Genomic DNA, 18,101 nt, shown 5'->3' on the forward strand with positions numbered 1-18,101 from the left:
TTATATGGATATACCACTGTTTGTTTATCCATTCACCTATTAAGAGGTTTCTTATTTTGGTAAATACCTATAAATGTAATTGCTGGATTTATGGTAAGACTATGTTTAGCTTTTTAAAAAACTGACAAATTGTCTTTCAAAGCAACTGTACCATTTTGCAGTCCCATCAGCAGTGAATGGCAGTTCCTGTTGCTCCACACCCTTGGAAGCATTTGGTGTTGTTAGTGTTCTGGATTTCAGCCATTCTAATAGGTGTGTAGTGGTTTCTCACTGTTGTTTTAATTTGCATTTCTCTAATGTTATATGATGTGGAGCATCTTTTCATATGCTTATTTACCATCTATATATCTCCTTTGGTGGAGTGTCTGACCAGCACTTTTGTCCACTTTTTAATTGGGTTGTTTGTTTTCTTTAGACTCCTGGAGACTTTGGGGAGAATAATTTATTTATCTTTATTAAAATTTGAAATGCACATTCCCAATGATTAGGTAGCTCCACTTTTCATAACAGCTTGAACATAAGCACAAGGAGTTTTTAATTGTATTTTATTGTTAGTTTCAAGTATACAGTATATTGGTTGGACATTTATATAATTTATAGCACAAGGAGTTTTAATAACAAACCAATCTCATCCTCAAATTCATGTCCATCTAATACCAAAGAATGCTTTGCTAAAATAAGAGTACCATGAGCTCAAGGCAGGAAGTGAGTCAGATCTCCAACCTGGAACTTCCTTTCTTCCCTTATGTGTGTTTGGTTCTACTAGATTCAGCACCTGCACACCCCTCTTTAAGATCTGCAAATCACTAAGTAAAATCAAAGGGATATTTCTCCACAGTTAGAGGTGGGAGGAGAAAGCAATGAGACATGAGTTTTTTCCCTCCGGCATAGTCACCTTAGAAAACAAAACACTTGTTCCATTTTTCAACTCAAGTTTGGACTCCAATTTGGGAGTGATCCCCAAGGCCATGTTCTGAGCCATCCGAAGAAATCAGTCTTATTATTTTATTGCCACACCACATTTTGAGTCCAAAACAATATTACCCAGGGTGATCACTCTTCTTATAGACAAGACTTGGCTTCCAACAGCTTTAGACCTTCAAAAGATTTCAACTCTTCACCATCGAAGACATTGAAAAGAATGTACCACTGTTTCTGAAACGTTTTTTCTTCAGCTCATCCCAGAGGATGTTCAGAATATGACCAGACTCACACCTCATATACACAAAATCTGAAGCCAACTGCTGTGAGTGAAAATGGGTATGAACGACTAGGAAGCTATCTCAGAGAAGCTCTTAAAAACATGCGTGAGGACAAGAGAAAATCAGAGGGAAGGAGAGGGGAAAAAAATTGATGTAGAAACTAGAAATAAAAATTTTTAAAATAGCTCTACAGGGATAATTGGATTAGCCAAAGACCTCATTCCCTTCAAATGACCGGGGAGGGTCAGAGCTGAGCCCGTGGCAAGTCCGGCAAGTGCGCGTACGCCTCCTACTGGTCAGAAATAGAATGCCTTCAGTGGAGGAAAAAAAGATGAGGATGTTAAACTATCTAGAAAGGTAAAAGGGAAAGAACAGAAACATCTGAAATGTCTATGGCCAAAACCTTTCAAGTATGAACCAAAGCAAGATATGGTGATATGGTGAGGAACAAGCCGAAAAAAGTGGACTGGTGGAAGATGGGGAAAGCTGACTCCCTTCTCCCCTGGACCAGTGGATTTGAGTCCAGATGCTAAAAATCTATTATAAAGATTAAAAAAAAGCTTAATGGAATTAGGGGTAGTTCATTTTTCTTTAGATATTTCTTTTGTGCTAATATAATAAAGAGATGAAAATGATGAAATTATATAATTTTTTTTTAATAAAAGAACCCAAGAGATCATTTTTATGGATCTCCCACCCAGGGAAAAATAAGGCACAGATTGGCTCTATAAATAATTAATTGACTTTTGTTTCCTTAACCTCACTGCTTTGATTGTCATCCTGACTTTTCTTTCCCTCTACTTTTTCTTTCCTTCCTTCCTTCCTTCCTTCCTTCCTTCCTTCCTTCCTTCCTTCCTTCCTTCCATTTTTCCTGATAAATATATCATACATAATGAGAGTAAAAAATAATGCTCAAATGAACACTTACATTTCTTTCCCTAACATAATAGAATATCACCAGTGCCTGTAAGGCCACCTAGGCATCACACCTTCATTACTCCCAGAGATAACCTGAATTTGGTATTTATTCTTCTCTCGATTTTCTTTAGTGTTACCACATATGCATGTATGCTTAAAAAATATATTGTTCAGTTTTGCATGATTTTGAACTTGACATAAATAGAATCATATAATAATAAGTATTCCTTTTGCTCTTGCTTTTTCCCAAAAAAACATTACTTTGAAAACTTTTATACATATAAAAAGCCCATAAATCATAAATATACAGCTGGATCATCAACATATACAGCTATAGTTTATTAATTTTTTAACTTTAAATGTAATTTTGATACAAAGAATATACATAACATATGTTATACATCATCATAATAAATTAAATACTCATCACCCAACTTGAATATCATAAGTAACTTACATATATAATTTTTCCCATCACATTCCCCTCTGCTATAGACTGATTGTGTCCCCTGCAATTTCATTCATTAGTGGAAACCCTAACCCCACAGTGACTGTATTTGTTACCTAGACGGAGGCAAGTAAGGTTTAATAAAGTCCTGAGGGTGAGCTCTAAACTGATAGGACTGGGCATCCTTATAAGAAGAGGAAGAGAAAAGAAGACACTGAGGAAAAGCCATGTGAGGTTGTAGCAGGATGCCAGGAAGAGAGTTTTCACCAGAAACCAAATCAGTGGGTACCTTGCCCTTGGGCTTCCAGCCTCTAGAACTGTGAGATAATAAATTTCTGTAGTTGAGCCACTCAGTCTGTGGTATTTTGTTATGGAAACCCAAGCTGCTCAAGACATAGCCATTATTCTGAATATCTTAGCTTTTCTTTTCATATAAAAATCATGTAGCATTTCCCTACATATATATTTTTAAATTTTTATTATTATCATTTTGCAATTTATAAAATTGTATCATACCATATATGGTCTTCAAGATCTTCTGTATTTCACTTAACATTATGTTTTAAGATTCGTACGTGTTGCTGTGAATAGCTACAGTTCATTTTCTCATACAGATCATACAGTATGTGATCCATGCTCCCGTCAGTGGATATATGGGTGATTTCTTGTGGATTTTTTAAATGACTGCTACTGTTGCTTTTGTAAACAGAGCTGCTCTCAACATTTTGTACATCTCCTGCTAAGCAGTAGTTTCTCTGAAATATAACCTTAAGAGGGGAATTGCTGAGAAGTAGGCTATAAGAATCTTCACCACTAATGTCAAAAAGTTTTCTAAAGTGATCAGGCTGATTTATGGTCCCACCAGCAGTGAATATATGATCCACAGCCTCTCCACCTCTTACTGTTGAGCCAGAATTCTTAATGTTTGTTTCCTTGGTTTTAATTGTGGCCTTAATCTGTATTTCCCTGGTTATTAATGAGTTTGTGTATCTTTTCATAAATTTATTTGCTGTTTGTGCTTCTCTGTGAAATGTATGTTCTTGACTTTTGCCCATTTTTTCCTTGGGTTGTTGGTGATTTTCTCATTGATTTGTGGAACTTTCTTATATTCTCTATATAATATTCCTTTGGCATTATATGTGTTACAATTACTTTCTCCCAATTTTTGACTTGACTTTTCACTTTCTTAATAGCATCTTTTGAAGATCATAAGTTCTTATAGTAGAACTTAATATGGTAACTTCTTAATGGTAGAATTTTCAAGTCTTTTCTTTATGGTTAGTGTTTGTTTAAGAAATTATTCCTTGCCCCATACATAGAAAGATATTATTCCTCTGTTGTCTTCTAAAAGATTTATATTTTTTCTCTCTAAGATTTTAATGTTTTCAGAATAGATTTTTGTGTGTGGTATCATGAAGGTATATGTTTTAATCTTCTTCCATACAGATAATCCCAGCACACCATTTTATTTGTTCCTCTGCTATCATCATACTGTTTTAATGAAATATCTACATATCTGAGGTCATATCTATCTATCTATCTATTTATTTATTTATTTATTTTTAATGCCTACAGCACCCAGTATTCTCAGGTGGTCTCCCATCCAAGTACTAACCAGGCCTAACCCTACTTTTTTTTCATATATCAATACATTTATAACATGTATAAAAACATAATGCTCTTATTACTACTAATTATTTCTTTACAGATTATTCTGGAGTTTTTATAATTCACAAATAGCAACTTTTTATATCCTTTAAAATTCTTATAATTTTAAAATTACTTTTAAGTTTTTCTGTAATGACTAAGCTCTTCAGTACAATTTGAATACAAATGATGATAACAGGGATCCTTGTTTTGATCTTGATCGTAACTTCTAAATGATTCACCACCAAGTATCATGGTTGCTGTAGTTTTAGCAGATACCCTTAACAAGCTAAAGAAGTTCCTTTCTATTTTTGCTAAAAGTATGTTCTCATGAATAGAAGCCGAATTTTATAGAAGGCTTATTCTACCTCTGTTAAGATAATCATATGGATTTTCCCCTTATTTTCTTAAAGTGATAAATAAAATCATTTTTCTAAAGTCAGACTAGTCTTCTTACAGTAAACTCTGATATATGATCTTTTTATATACTTTTGGATTTGACCTATTAATATAATTTTAAGATCTTCACATATACATTTGAATTACATTTGGCCTGTCATTTTCCTTTCTCATAAGTTTCATGGCTGGTTTTGGTATCAAGGTTATGCTAGCCTCATACAATGAATAGAGAGAAATTCCTTCTTTCTCTATATTCTGGAAGCGTTCGTGTTAAGAATGATATTATATCTTCCTGACATGTTTGAAAGAATTTACAGTTAAAACCCTTTAGGGTTGATGTTTCCTTTGTGGGAAGGTTTCAATTATGGCTTTGATTATTTAATAGTTATAGAACTGTTCAAGTTTTCTATTGCTTTTGTGGTAAATTGTATTTTTTCAGAAATTTATTCATTTAATCAAAGTATTCAAATTTATTGGCAGAAAATTGTTCAAAATATCTGCTTATTATTTTTCTAATATTTGCGGCATCATTGGTAAGGTCTCCTTTGTTTCATTTATTGTTTATATTTGCCTTCTCTCTTTTTCTCTTGGCCAAGCAAGCCAAAAGTTGGTTTGTTTCATTACTTTTTGCAAGGAATCAATTTGTGGGGTTTTTTCTTCTTTTTTTAGTTCTCTCTCTTGTGTTTATGTCATTGCTTTTGGCTCTCATCTGTATAATTTCCTTTCTTCTACTTCTACTATTCTTTTTCTAACTTTTCAGGCTAAACACTTAGCTCATTAATCTTTAGTTTTTTTTCCTTTTCTAACATAAGCATTTAAAGGGCAAAAGTATCTTAATTTTTTATGCATAAAACACAGATATACATATTAAATAAAAGTATGGCACAGAAACAAATATACAGTATATCTGTGATCTTAAAATTTCATAGGCAGGGGAGCTATTAAGGGGAAAAAAATGTGTAAAAAGGGGGCAATTAAAAAAAAAGGATTGAAAGTCACTGTCCTAAGACAAGGATTTGAATGAAAGTAATTTGGGAAATTTGGTAACATCAGTAGGGAGGTGAAGAAGTGATGTAGGAAGGAAAGCAGCCGACAAGAGTGCGTTATTCAGCCAGTGGGGAAATGCCGTAAAGAAACATACCTCAGAGTTATCCCATCTGTGGTGAGGGAGTCCAGGTATCTTATTCCCCAACTCCTGATTAGCATTTAATGCAGGACGCTTCGGGGAATAAATCTTCGGCCTGCTACACAAGGACAGTGACATGGCTTAGAACCCTTAGGCACCAAATACTAGCCATCAAAAGTTTGCTTAGGCACAATATAAAGTCCAAGAGATATGGGTGGTCAGTGTCCCCCTTCGTTACACTGTTGTTACAATATTAGAAAGTGTTATTAGGAGAAATTTTCTAATAAGAATAATCACAAGCAGCACTTTTTATTAAGCACCCTGGGGACATATCCCAATTATGCAGGTGCTACTGGACTGAACAAGTTATCTAGTTCCTTATCACCAATCATAAGTCAAGCCACTTCAAGTCTAACCCATATTTCCTAGAGATGCAATGTTATAAATTGAGTTTTCAAAGTAGCAAACACATTTCATGCTATAAAAATACCAAAGATGAAGCAAAAGAAAACTAAAATACAAATATATAACATAAACTAAGTATGTACGCAGCCAAAAGCTAAATTGTCAATGTTCTTTTGGGGGAAATTTTGTGCTCAAGTTGAGTTTGCTAAGGTTTCTTAAACTACAACTAACAAAATGTTGCAATAAATGTCTATCAGCCTGTCACTGCTCAAGCACCTTAAAAGTCATTTAATATTCCAGTAACCTTTCTTGGAAATTTCCATTACTGATGAGATGGACATGAATGCCCTTCCTTTTCTCCTCCCTCCTTTGTTTCTCTCTCAAAGATTACAGATGAATTTTGAATTGTAGATATTTTTATATCAACCACTGGAAGCTTCTCCTGTTCTTTTCCTGTAGAGGGCATTCTTTGGTCTTTCTGAGATTTCCTTTGATGTCTCCTCTTTTCTTAAACTTTTCCAAAGAGACTATGACTTTGCTGAAATCATTACTTGACTTGAAGACATACTCAAGTCTCTGTATGTAATCATCCAGACATATATCCTGAAGTTTTGCCATCACATGAATGTTGACTGTATTGACCTTCACTTTTCACTTTCTTCAAATCTTTTTCTTTTCCTCAAAAATTAGACAACTAGAGAATGCAACAACTTGTCCTCAGAGACTAGCTTTCACCTTTCTTTCTTTCTTTTTTAATACTTGTTTCCCCACTCCCAATTTTATTCCCTCCCCCCACTTCCACCCCTAACCTAGGGATGTTGCTGACTCCCTTTAAGAACTGGATCTCTGAAGGCGGGGCCTCTCCTCCCAAAGGGCACCTGGCAGGGGTGGGGGTCCCACTCAGGATGTGGTCCGTGGCTCACCTGGGGTGTGAACCTAGGACCTTCTCCGTGTAAAGCAAACGTGCTAACCACTACATTATGGAGCCACACTTTCCTTTCTTGCTCTCATTGTCTCAAAATATCATGCTTTGTTTTCAAAGAGACTAAACAAAATCCCAGAAGATTTCCCAGAGGAGATGATATTTGGCTTGTGCAAAATTTTGACAAGTGCACATGGACTCACACTATGTCGGAACTTCTTGAAAAAATGCAGGAAGTATGGTAGAAGGTGTTTGTAATGACTATCTTTCATTTGCTCCTCCAAATCCAGTCTTCATTTTTCTCCACCCTGCTCTGTGGTCTGGGAGCTGACCCATAAGCACTGCACCAACAGACTTCGTTGCCTTAAAATTCTCAGCCTATGGAAGGCACCATGAGAAGAGAGTGGTGTTTTTCAATTCCCATAGCTCTCCCCGCTTGCCAGATCACAATGGATTGGCTGCATCCTCTAAAGCAATGTTGTATCTCTGAGTTCAGGTAACAGTTTTGTCCCTTCAGCCCCAAGAGTGATAACAGGTATAGCATCATCTCTTGCTGCTTTTCCTAAACTCTGCCCACAGCTTTGTAAATAGCTCCTGCATTAAGCTCTTCTCAAATTATCCATTTTGAGTGTGCCATCTGTTTCCTGCCAGGTCCCTGACTGATACAGTGTGTTTGATTAATGGATGTTAGTTCAGACTAGTTGGAGCATGAAGTATGTGTGATGAAACAGTAAAACATCTTGTAGGAACAGTAGGCTGAAAGCAGATGGTGGAGGAGCTTGTCTTCCAGGCCTGGAGTCCAGCAGATTTTAGATCTCAAAGGGTTTTAGACCAGGAGTGACATGTTTTAAGAAAACTAATTTGGTAGCTGCATGCAGAATAGTTTAGAAACTGGAGAAGGGGAGATGAGTTAGGAGATAATTATAATTACTATTACAGGAAGATAACATTTTGTAACTATCAAATTGGCAAAGATCTAAAAACTTGATAGCATAGTATATCGATAAGCATGTGGAGAAATATCATTCTCAGACATTGCTAGAGAGGGTATAAATTCTTTGGGAGGCCATTCGATAAGATATATCAATATTATTATAAATGTTCATAAGCTATTGGTCCAGCAATTCCACTTCTAGGTATTTAGACTATAGATAATATTGTATACATACTAAATCATTTATGTATAAAGATATTCATTGTAGCATTTCCCTAATGGTTAAAGATTGGAAACAACCAAAAGGTTCATCACAGACTAGTTAAATAAGTATGGCACTTTCCATATAACAGAATCCTATGCAGCAGTTAAAGAGAATGAAAGGACTCTATGTACTTATGTGGGAAGATCCCCAAAACACAGCAGGTTCTCGAATAACGTCATTTCATTCAGCGTTGTTTCATTATAGTATTGCTGAGATGCCACAGGAACTTAACTCTAGTTTATATTAATTAGCCTATGGTAAAACTAGTTTCATAATACATCATTTTGCTTAAAGTAGCAGAACCTATCGATGACATTAAGTGTGGATTTACTATAATGCTAATGACAAAGGTGCCTAATAGTATATATAGCATGCTTCTATTTGGCTGGAAGGATAAAAAGATACATTGCCCATAAGTCTGTAAATGCGCAGAAGAATACCAAGGAAACAGGTAAAGGATGGTGGTTTTCCAAAGAGAATTGAATGGCTGGGATCAAAGGAAGGGGGGAGATTTACCATTTTTCCAATCTTTTGTACCTGTGGAAGAATTGTCTGTTTTTAAAAAGTCCCTTGCCCTATCATCTTAGAATCCAAACTCTATCTTGATATCATTTCTAAAAATTAGATTATGGATAGCTTTCTTGGTGAAATAAGCACTAATGAAAGGTATAAAACTAAAAAAAAAAAAAAAAAAAAAAATAATCTTTATAATAAAGTACTTGAATGGCTGAATAGAATGTTAAGCTTGGTTACCAGGTGAGCAAATGGCCTTGAGTTGTCTTGCTTGGCATTGTTAATTCTTAAAGTTCAGAGTAAGTAAAGTATCTGAAAAGGTGGAATGCAGGGCTTTGAATAACCATTTCCAACACTTCCTTTTGTGACTCCATTGCTCTGAGTAGATAGGTAGTGGGCAGGGATATCATCCAGGGAATTTGAACCCTGGATTGGTGGTTGATATAGATGCTTTACTCAAGGTCGTTTCTAACCTGGAGAGGTTAGAATAACCTCTCTGATAGGGCACTACTTTATCAGAGTTCTCAGAATTTTTCTATTGTGATTGTTCTCTTATTCATCTGATCTTCAACTAGATGTAAGCTCTATAAAGGACGAACACACGCTTTCTTTGTTTACCATTGTGTTTTTAGCAATCAGCACTAAACAGGTGCATAGTAAATACTCAAATATTTGTTCAATTAAATTGAGCGAGGATTTCTGTGTCATATTGTCCCTCCCTTCTTGAAACTTTAAAGATGGGTAAATAATTGACCCTCATCTTAATTGTAATGACCAACTTATTTTTTTTATAAGAAAACAATCAAATTGTGTGACTAAGTTTTTGAGTTGGTGATAAGATTTTTGAGTTAAATGCAATTTAGTTGTCCAATTTCTGTGGTACTAGATGTTTATAAAACATTGTATTATCAAGCAATATTCATCATGGAGTGTTGAATCTTTACATCTTGCTGTTTTTGTTCATTTCTCCCTGATTAAGAAAATTAAAACTAATTTTTTTCAATAACAAATCTTGCATTGTACTCAGAACTTCAATATTAGAATTTACAAAGAAATTGGCCATTTCTCTTGTTCTTATGGTGTCGAGACTGTGGAGTGATGCTTTATAATTATGTAATATTCATATTACTGTACACTAAACTGTTTAATATAGCTGTTCATAAGTGAAGTTTAATAAACTGATTGCTTGACTAATGTGCTATTTTATTGCTTTCCCAGAGTTAATTTTGATGAAAACATATGGTCATTACACTTATTGGTGCAATAGACCCTCATCATAATGACCATTATTGTTAGATTTGAGTAATAAAAACTTGCTGAAATTAATTAATGCTTTTAATTCAGGGATGTGACTTTAACATAGGTTTGTTTTCATTTTGGGTCTTTTGGTTAAAAAAATTCATTGCAGTTTAAGTTTAGGGAAAAAATAATAAGGTCTAATTTTCTGAAATGGCAGAAAGACTTGAAAGGACAGGACGAATGGGCAAGACCTGCTGAGAATAAAACTGACATGATTTGGAAGTCTAATGTTACAAATTGGCTAGCTCAGGGACCCGATGTAGACGGCAGAAAAGTTTTGCTTGGCTTGTACAATGTTTTGAAAATGTCTGAATTTATCTGCCAAGTCGTCTGGTCCCCTACACCCTATTGACTTATTTCCAGCAGCCCTACTGATTTTACCTGTTTGGCCCTGGTAAGCATTGAATGCCTGGAGAAGAATTAATTCATTAAATGAAACATGGAACTTGGGAGAGAAAGTGGTGAAAATGGGAGATTGTAAAGATATGGAATTTGAAAAGTAGGTGAGCCCACTGACGGTAGAGACTAGAGATACAAATGCAGGACTACACATATAGGTTGAGATTTGAGGTTCTGGAGAGACCAAATATAAGCAGCCAAAGGTAAAACTTTAATTCTCTCTCATATTTAAGGTCTTTCCAATGAAGAAAGAAGTTGTCATAAGAGAAACAGGGTAGATCAAAGTTATGGAGTTCAATGAAAGAGAAGACTTTAAGAGTAAGGTAGTAAACCACATCCAGAGTGAAAAGGTAAGGATGAAGGAGGGAAGGAGCTGTTGGATTTGGAGCTCAGGTTGCTGATACCATCAAAGAGCCTGGTTTAGCAAAGAAATAAAATTACTTAAAGAGGGAGTAGATGTAGATGCAAGTGGACACAGCTGCTCTTTTAAGATGGCTGACGGGAGAGGGAAGGAGCTAGAACATCATTCAGTGATACGTAGGATGGATATCTCAGGATCTGGTGTTTTGAAAGAGAAAGAAAAAGACCAATGGAAAGGGAGCAAGATCCATAGGAGGTAGGAGGAAATGGACACAGGTGGAATAGATAGCTCTGGGCAGGAGATACGTCTTTAACAAGAACACCGGTAGAGATGGAAATGTTTTTGAAAATTGAAGGATTAAAGGGGTGCTGGTTGGATGGCCTATAACATGTTAGGTGAGGTTGGCAACTACAGGCATGAAATTGTGAGCTTTAGGAAAGTAAATGGTCTACAGCCATTCCACCCTGAACATGCCCAATCTTGTCTGATCTTGGAAGCTAAGCAGGGTTGGACCTGGTTAGTATTTGGATGGGAGACCACCTAGGAATACCAGGTGCTGTGTTTAAAAAAAAAAAGGAAAAGAAAGGGTCTGTAATAGTTGGCATAAGTAATGTGGAGCGGGCCATTCAAGAAGGCAGGTCAGGATTGCTGAGCATGGAGGAAAGTTCAGTGGAGGTTAGCAAGCAAGCATTAACTATGGTTCAAAGTGCCACGATTTTGTGACTTAATATTATCTACTACAAACTGCATGTTTGCAAAAGGTTCAAGGGGTTTTATTGTTTGACGTAGTTACCTTTCCAATAAAAATGATCATTCCATACTTATCAATTACAAGCCCATTAGTGCTACAAGCATGGTTTTTCCTGGGGTGCACTTGGTGTTAAACTATCAGTCTTCAGGGGTATAGCCTTAGGATACCAGTCAGTTTCTAATCTGAAGAAATGGTTGAGAATTTCGTTACATTTTTTTTTATTATCAGAATTGTTTTTCCTAAACAATTAAAAGCGCCACCCCCCCCCCCCCAGTGTCTTCTTTGTGGAGGTTGCAAATTTCAAGTCAGTTAATAGTTGAGGGAAAAACAATTTTGGATTCACCTCTGGCTAAGGGAACAGAACTTGGTAAGCTACATTTTTATTTGCCTCATTTCTGCCTCCAATTTGTGACTTTACCCTCCCTGTTCCTCTTTCTTATTCGTTTTTATTATCTTGTTACACTTCACATATCCTTGAAACCACTTTAAATTCTTTTTGGAACAAGATAGAACATATAAATATTTAACACATAAATACTTAAGGTACTTCGAGCAGGTTAATACTTGTGGCAATTAAACAAAAAGTGTGTATGCAGTTACAAGGCCATGAGACCCAAAAAATCTTTTTGAAAATCTTACAACTCTCCATTTAAGAATAATGGATTAGGTATACAGCAGAAAGCCGAATTTGTAACCATAAAGAATTATATTGCTAAATGTATGGAAAAATTAAGACTCGGGTAGATGTCTGCCTCGATTCTTTTTGTATAAGGACATGTAGCATAATTGTGCCCAAGAATTTAAGAGCAATTTTGCCCTCTTTAATTTGGACACTTTCAATTCAACACTATTCAAAATCACTATCTTGTAATGGTTAAGGAGATGGGCGCAGGAGCCAGACTACTTGGTTTCAAATCCCAGTCTAAGAGTATGTGTGACCTTGGGCAACAACATACTTAACTGTTTCTTCACTAGAAAAAATAGTGCTAACAAAACGTACTTCATAAGATATGAGGACTTAATAAGTGTAAGGTGCTTAAAAGTGTCTATGCACCACTTAAGTGCACGAAAAATTGGTAGCTATAATTATTTTGATTTACACTTGGAAAGACTCATGAGCCACTTGGGGTCCAAGCCAAAAGTTTGGACCCAAACAAGTGATGACTAGAACTGGATTCCAGAAGCCCAAGCCAATGTGTAGCCGAAGATCAAAGATGAGCCTTTCCAGCACCATGCCAAGAAATACCTAACAAAATTCAACCTTCAATTCAAAAATGCTCTCAGTTAATGGTACTCTGCACAGGTCTGATACCATAATTCCACATTAATTGGCTCCTACTAGAGCCCTACTGAATTCATTTATTAGAATAAATATTTATTGAAAGCCTGCTTTATCATGCAATAAGTTTTAAATACCACAAATCAAAAAAAAAATAAAAATAAAAACCAACACACAATCACACCCTTTCCCCTTTATGGCCTCAAAATATCGTTGTTAAATAATAGCTCCTAGACATTACCGAAGTAGCAAAAACGCTTTAAAGTGTTAGACCTGTCATAAATTTAATGGAAATCACAAATATGAGCCTATAACAATTTGAAATCTTAAATACTGAAAACATACAGTGTGACAGCAATAAGTAAACTTTAGGGTCCCATTAGTTGGAGTCAGTCCCACATGGGAAGAATTTGATAGGAGTTAAGATTAACATCTGCTTAGTCCCACTGGATCATTCGCTCTTCTTCAGGAAGAACACTCCAGTTAGGGGAGGCCACACCCCGGGCCAGCCAGTTGAAATCGTCAACGTCGTTCCAGTTATTTTTGCTCCTATCTAAACCAGAGCCCTCAAAGTCTTTGTCAATTCCTGGGTAGCTCCAGGTGTAAGGGGCGAATTGGATCCCGCTGCAGTCCTCCACGATGGCCCTGCTGGTCACCTGCAGGAAAATGCGGGTGTCTCTCGTGGTGTGTACGCGGAGCTGTTGGCAGGCCACAGCCAGGACGCAGTCACTGCAGTCCTCCAGGAACACAGAGGTGGACACCGGGCCGCAAAGCACCTTGCAGTTGCGGGCCTTGGTCAGCCGCAGGGTGTTGGGATTGCCATACAATTTGATTGTGCAGTTGCTCAGTTCGGTCAAAGAGACGTCTCGCTGGTGCAGCTCATCCGCTCTCTTCTCCAAGACTTGGGACTTCAAGTTGGAGAAACCGCAGACCCAGCTAGAGCTGAAGCCTCCCTCCTCCTTCAATGGCGACGGGGAGGCCAGGATGCCTTCCGCCGCAGGGGCGCCAGGAGCTGCATCTACTTTGGTGGCCGGAGCAGCGTCTTTCCTCCGAGTCTTGAAAGCGAAACGCTTCTTGGGCTGCAGTTGCTGGCGCCGGTCGGCCAGGGCCGCCTGTAGCCGCGCCAGCGCCTCTTGTCCCTGCCGCACGTCGTAGGCGGCGAGGAACAAAACCGAGTCGTTGAGAAGTTTCTGCAGCCCCTGGAGCCGAGCGGCCGCCTCCTCCAGCCGCTCGACAGACTCCCCGCCCTCTAGAAGCTCTTCCACGGCGGCTCGCTCCCGAGCGAAGGCGGCTGAGAAGAAGTCGCTCTTTTCCTCCTTCACCTCCTGGTTCTGCCGCTTTTGCTTCCGCCTTTCCACCTCCAGTTGCCGTTCTTGCTCTCGTTTCTGAAGCCGCTCAGGCACCAAGCTCCGGTCCCGCTGGGACCCCATGTTCCCGTTCCCCACCGCAGTAACAGAGCAACTAGCAGTCTCCATCTTGACTGCAAGCTTCCTTTCTCCTGCCTTCCTTCCTCTGGGCGCGCCCACCGTGAGGCCTCCCACCAACGCGTCCTGTGATTGGTCGGCCACGCTGACGTCAAACCCCTCCCCATTTTCTTCGCCCATTGGTTCCTCCGCATCTGAGGGGCGGGAATATGGGGAGGGGCCGACTGACAAAGGGGGTGGAGAGACAAAGGTCCTTGTGGATGGGTGGGGTGGGAGGCAGGCGGGGGAAGCTTTTTTTTCCTCTTAAAGGGGCAGGACTTATATCCGGGATTGTGGGGTGAGTTGCAGCAGCGGTAGCTGCACATGTGGGTTTGTTTATAAGAACAAGGTTAGAAACTCGCAGGCCTCCCCCTCCCCCCCAGCTCCTCCTTACTACCCCTTTACAGCCCAGAGATCTGCTTCTGGTGGGGGGAATGTGTGCTTGTGGTGGGTGGGGGGACAGGTAGTGGTGAGGAAGATGGAGGGGGGGTTTATTGCACCGCCCGGCCCGCGCCGGAGGAAGCGGCAGCTGGAACAGCTGGCTAGGGAGCCGCTTGCATGCCTCTGGTTTTTTCTCTTCTTTTCCACCACCCCTTCCCCCAACCCATTCCTGCCGCCCCAAAACCCTTATCCTACCCGCCCCCTCCCCGGTCAGCCGCTGCAATTCGGCGTGGCCTGGGGCTCTTGGATCCCCGCAAGCAGTTACCCGGGCGGGAGAGAGCGAGGGGCACCGGGATGGAAGAGACCGGGTTCTTCACTGCAACGCGGTTCAGGGGGCCCTGGGGAAGCCTAGAAACGGATTACTATTTATTTATTTATTTTGCCGATTGCTGCAGTCGGCGGGGTGGGGGCGGGGGGGTGAAATTCCACACCCCCTTCCTCTTCCTCCCACGTCCTCCCCCACCCTTCGCTGTCACTCCCTCCGCAGCTGAGTGCCCGCTCGCCGCACCGGGGTGAGACCCCAGCCTCGGGCTCTGCGGCTCTCGGTGGGGCCCTGAGTCTTTAGGAAAGCGATGGGGGAGATGTTACATTTTGTCCAGAGGTGGTGGGAGGGATTTGTCACCGGAAGTGAATGAGCCTAACCTAAAGTCGGGACCAGCCCGAGGTGTGAGTGGGCAGCTAGGACTACGCAGTCCTAGAAAAACCCAGGGCAGCCCGGGCCGCTGAGAACCGGGACGCGGTCCCTGCTTACGCGCGTGGCGACCTCGCGTGCTCGGCGCAGCTCGGCGGAGCGCCGCGGCCTCTATGACCTGGCCCGCCCTTCCAGTCTTGGGTTTCATCCGTATCTCCACCCCCGTTCCCGGCCCCATCGTTTTTTAATTGGGGTATTTAACTTCCCGAGAAACTGTCACTTGAGATTTCTCTAATATGCCTGCATTTTCATGCAGACGAAGATGGGAGGAAAGAATTAAGATTCATCTCTCCAATTATTCACGTCCCACTTTCCCCCTTTCCATTTAAAACAAAAACAAAACAATTCTGTATTTCTCCACTGAAAAGTTAGCACAGGTCACGACGTTTGACAAATGTCGCGCGGGGTTTGGGGGTTTTGTGTGTTTGTGTACGTGCACCTGATGGAAATGGGAGTACTGAAAATTCTTGTGCTTGTGCTTGCAGTATACTTCGTTTTCGTTTGCTTTGTTTCATGGACAAGCTAGGTGACGCTTTTTGGTTTCGAAAGGTATAGTTCTCACACTGGTGAATGAAATGTAGCTGGTTATCTTGTCTAAGTCATATGGAGGAATGCGAAAACTGCTTTGTTTTATAAAGAGTTGATTTAACCAAGGAAGGTTTAAAGAAGATTTATTTTGCTAGGGAAAAAAAGTCCTGACCTGCTTCTCTTAGGTTTTTCAGTAATTGGATTTGTCTCACAAAAATTAAGAAAGTTTGTAGCAAAATAAGGTTTATTGGACTTGGAAGTTACAGCTGGGATCAGGCAACATTTCTATCTTAGTCTAGTGAATCTGTAAGTGGTCGTTAGTGTTGTCTATATCAGAAGTGCAATTAAATGTCATTTAAAAACCTTTCCAAGGATTCATTTTTGCCCAACAACAGGTTTTGGCATACAGTCCAGTAGACTTTGTAAGTTTCTCAATATTTTAAGTTGGCTAGTTTCAAATTTTTATGAGAAAGAAGCAGTGAAAGACAAAAATGAACAGGTCACAAGGCTGACCCAGTGTGTTGGAGGCAGTTTCAAAGACTGATGTGAAGCCTGAGTGGGAATGGGCAGGGGTCTGTAGTATGGTTATCTTGAAGCATTCATTGGCTTGACGATTCTTTACAACTGCTAGATGAGATAGGTGGTCAAGACATGGATATAAAACTGCATTTCTGAGTTCAAAAACAGTAGGAAGGCTGCGAAACCTTTGGCACTGCCAGACTGTATTTGCATCTTCTTTTTGACTTTTGAGGGCAGTCGATTCAGTTTGCATCCTTGAAATGGATCCCAGCTCTTCAGAGGTAAGTGCTCGTTGCAATGTGTTGCAGATGATGTGTTAAACAGAAATGTGACAAAAGGCGAGCAGCCATGAGTTCTGAATCCTGCTTTCAAAGATACTTTAAAAGGCTTGTAAATCAAAAGTACTGCTCTAATCTCTATTCTTTTAGACATCTTAAAAAATGAAATAATTCAGAGGTATTACAGACTTTAAAAAATACTTAACAAAAATGTAGATACTTTGTGGTTCTAATAGTTTGATTTATTTTTTAACTTTTTGAAAATCTCAAACAATAAAGTGGAGAGAAGCGAGTTGCATGTACCCATCACCCAGATTCAACAATTATCAACTTGACAGTCTTGTTTTTTCTAAAACTAGCCACTTCCCCACCTCACCTCATTCTGATTATTTTACAGTAAATCCCAGATATCATATTACTTCATATTTTATAATCTATAAATATTTCAATATATATCTCAAAAAGATTAAGACTACCCTTTTAAAACTTAAGCACAATACTATCATCACACTCCAAAAAAGTGGTTATATCTCCTTAATTCCTCTGATTATCCTATAATTTGCTTTTTTGTTCTTTAATTTTGTTATTTAGATTCCACATATAAGTGAAATCATAAGGTATTTGTTTTTCTCTGTTGACTTATTTCATTTAGCTTATAATAAATACCCTCTAGGTCTATATGGGTTGTTGCAAATGGTAAGATTTAATTTTTTGTGGCTAAGTAATGTTCCATTATATATATGTACCACATCTTCTTTATCAGTCACCTATTGATGGGCACTTAGGTTGCTTCCATATCTTGGCTGTTGTAAATAGCACTGCAGTGAACCTAAGGGTGCATATATATTTTCAAATTAGTATATTGTTTTTCTTCAGATAAATATCCTATAATTTACTTTTTTAAGTTATTTTATTTGAATAAGAATCCAAACAAGTTCCATACAATTATCTAGTTAATATGCCCCTTAGATCACTTTTAAATTCTTCCTTCCTTCCTTCCTTCTTCTCCCCTCATCCCTTCTCAATTGTTTTGTTTGAAAAATTCTCATCATTTGTTCAGTAGAGTTTCCAACAGTCTGGATTTTGCTGGTTGCATCTCCATACTTTTTGTTAGATTTAAAAATATTTGTCATATGTATTTTACCTTTTAATGTCATAAAGTGAAGGTTTATGTATTGATATGCCACAGGAAATCAATAACCAAGTAGTGAATGCATTTAAACACAATAAAATGGTCTTTGCGTATGGCTAGATAGCAAAGGACAAAGTCTTTTGATGTTCTATGGAGTTTGTCCAGGACCCCGTGCTGTGGG

At 38.8% G+C, this 18,101-nt stretch overlaps 2 protein-coding genes and 1 pseudogene across 2 annotated transcripts in view; 2 read left to right on the forward strand and 1 right to left on the reverse strand.

The window, feature by feature from the left end:
- Positions 1-11,284: 11,284 nt before the first annotated feature.
- Positions 11,285-11,403, forward strand: LOC118606622 (annotated as a pseudogene).
- A 186-nt stretch (positions 11,404-11,589) lies between these two features.
- Positions 11,590-14,469, reverse strand: TBCC (tubulin folding cofactor C). The gene has a single exon (XM_016128769.2). The coding sequence runs from the start codon at positions 14,341-14,343 to the stop codon at positions 13,306-13,308; it is 1,038 nt and encodes a 345-aa protein (XP_015984255.2). The 5' UTR covers positions 14,344-14,469; the 3' UTR covers positions 11,590-13,305.
- A 345-nt stretch (positions 14,470-14,814) lies between these two features.
- The window catches only part of BICRAL (BRD4 interacting chromatin remodeling complex associated protein like), a 91,804-nt gene continuing 88,517 nt past the window's right edge, over positions 14,815-18,101 (forward strand). The window contains exon 1 of the mRNA XM_016128604.2: positions 14,815-16,791. The gene's annotated coding sequence lies outside the window, so the exon portion shown is untranslated. The remainder of the gene's footprint in view (positions 16,792-18,101) is intronic.

The sequence above is a fragment of the Rousettus aegyptiacus genome, unplaced genomic scaffold (genome assembly GCF_014176215.1).
Source record: "Rousettus aegyptiacus isolate mRouAeg1 unplaced genomic scaffold, mRouAeg1.p scaffold_m13_p_1, whole genome shotgun sequence".
Classification (NCBI taxonomy): Eukaryota; Metazoa; Chordata; class Mammalia; order Chiroptera; family Pteropodidae; genus Rousettus; species Rousettus aegyptiacus.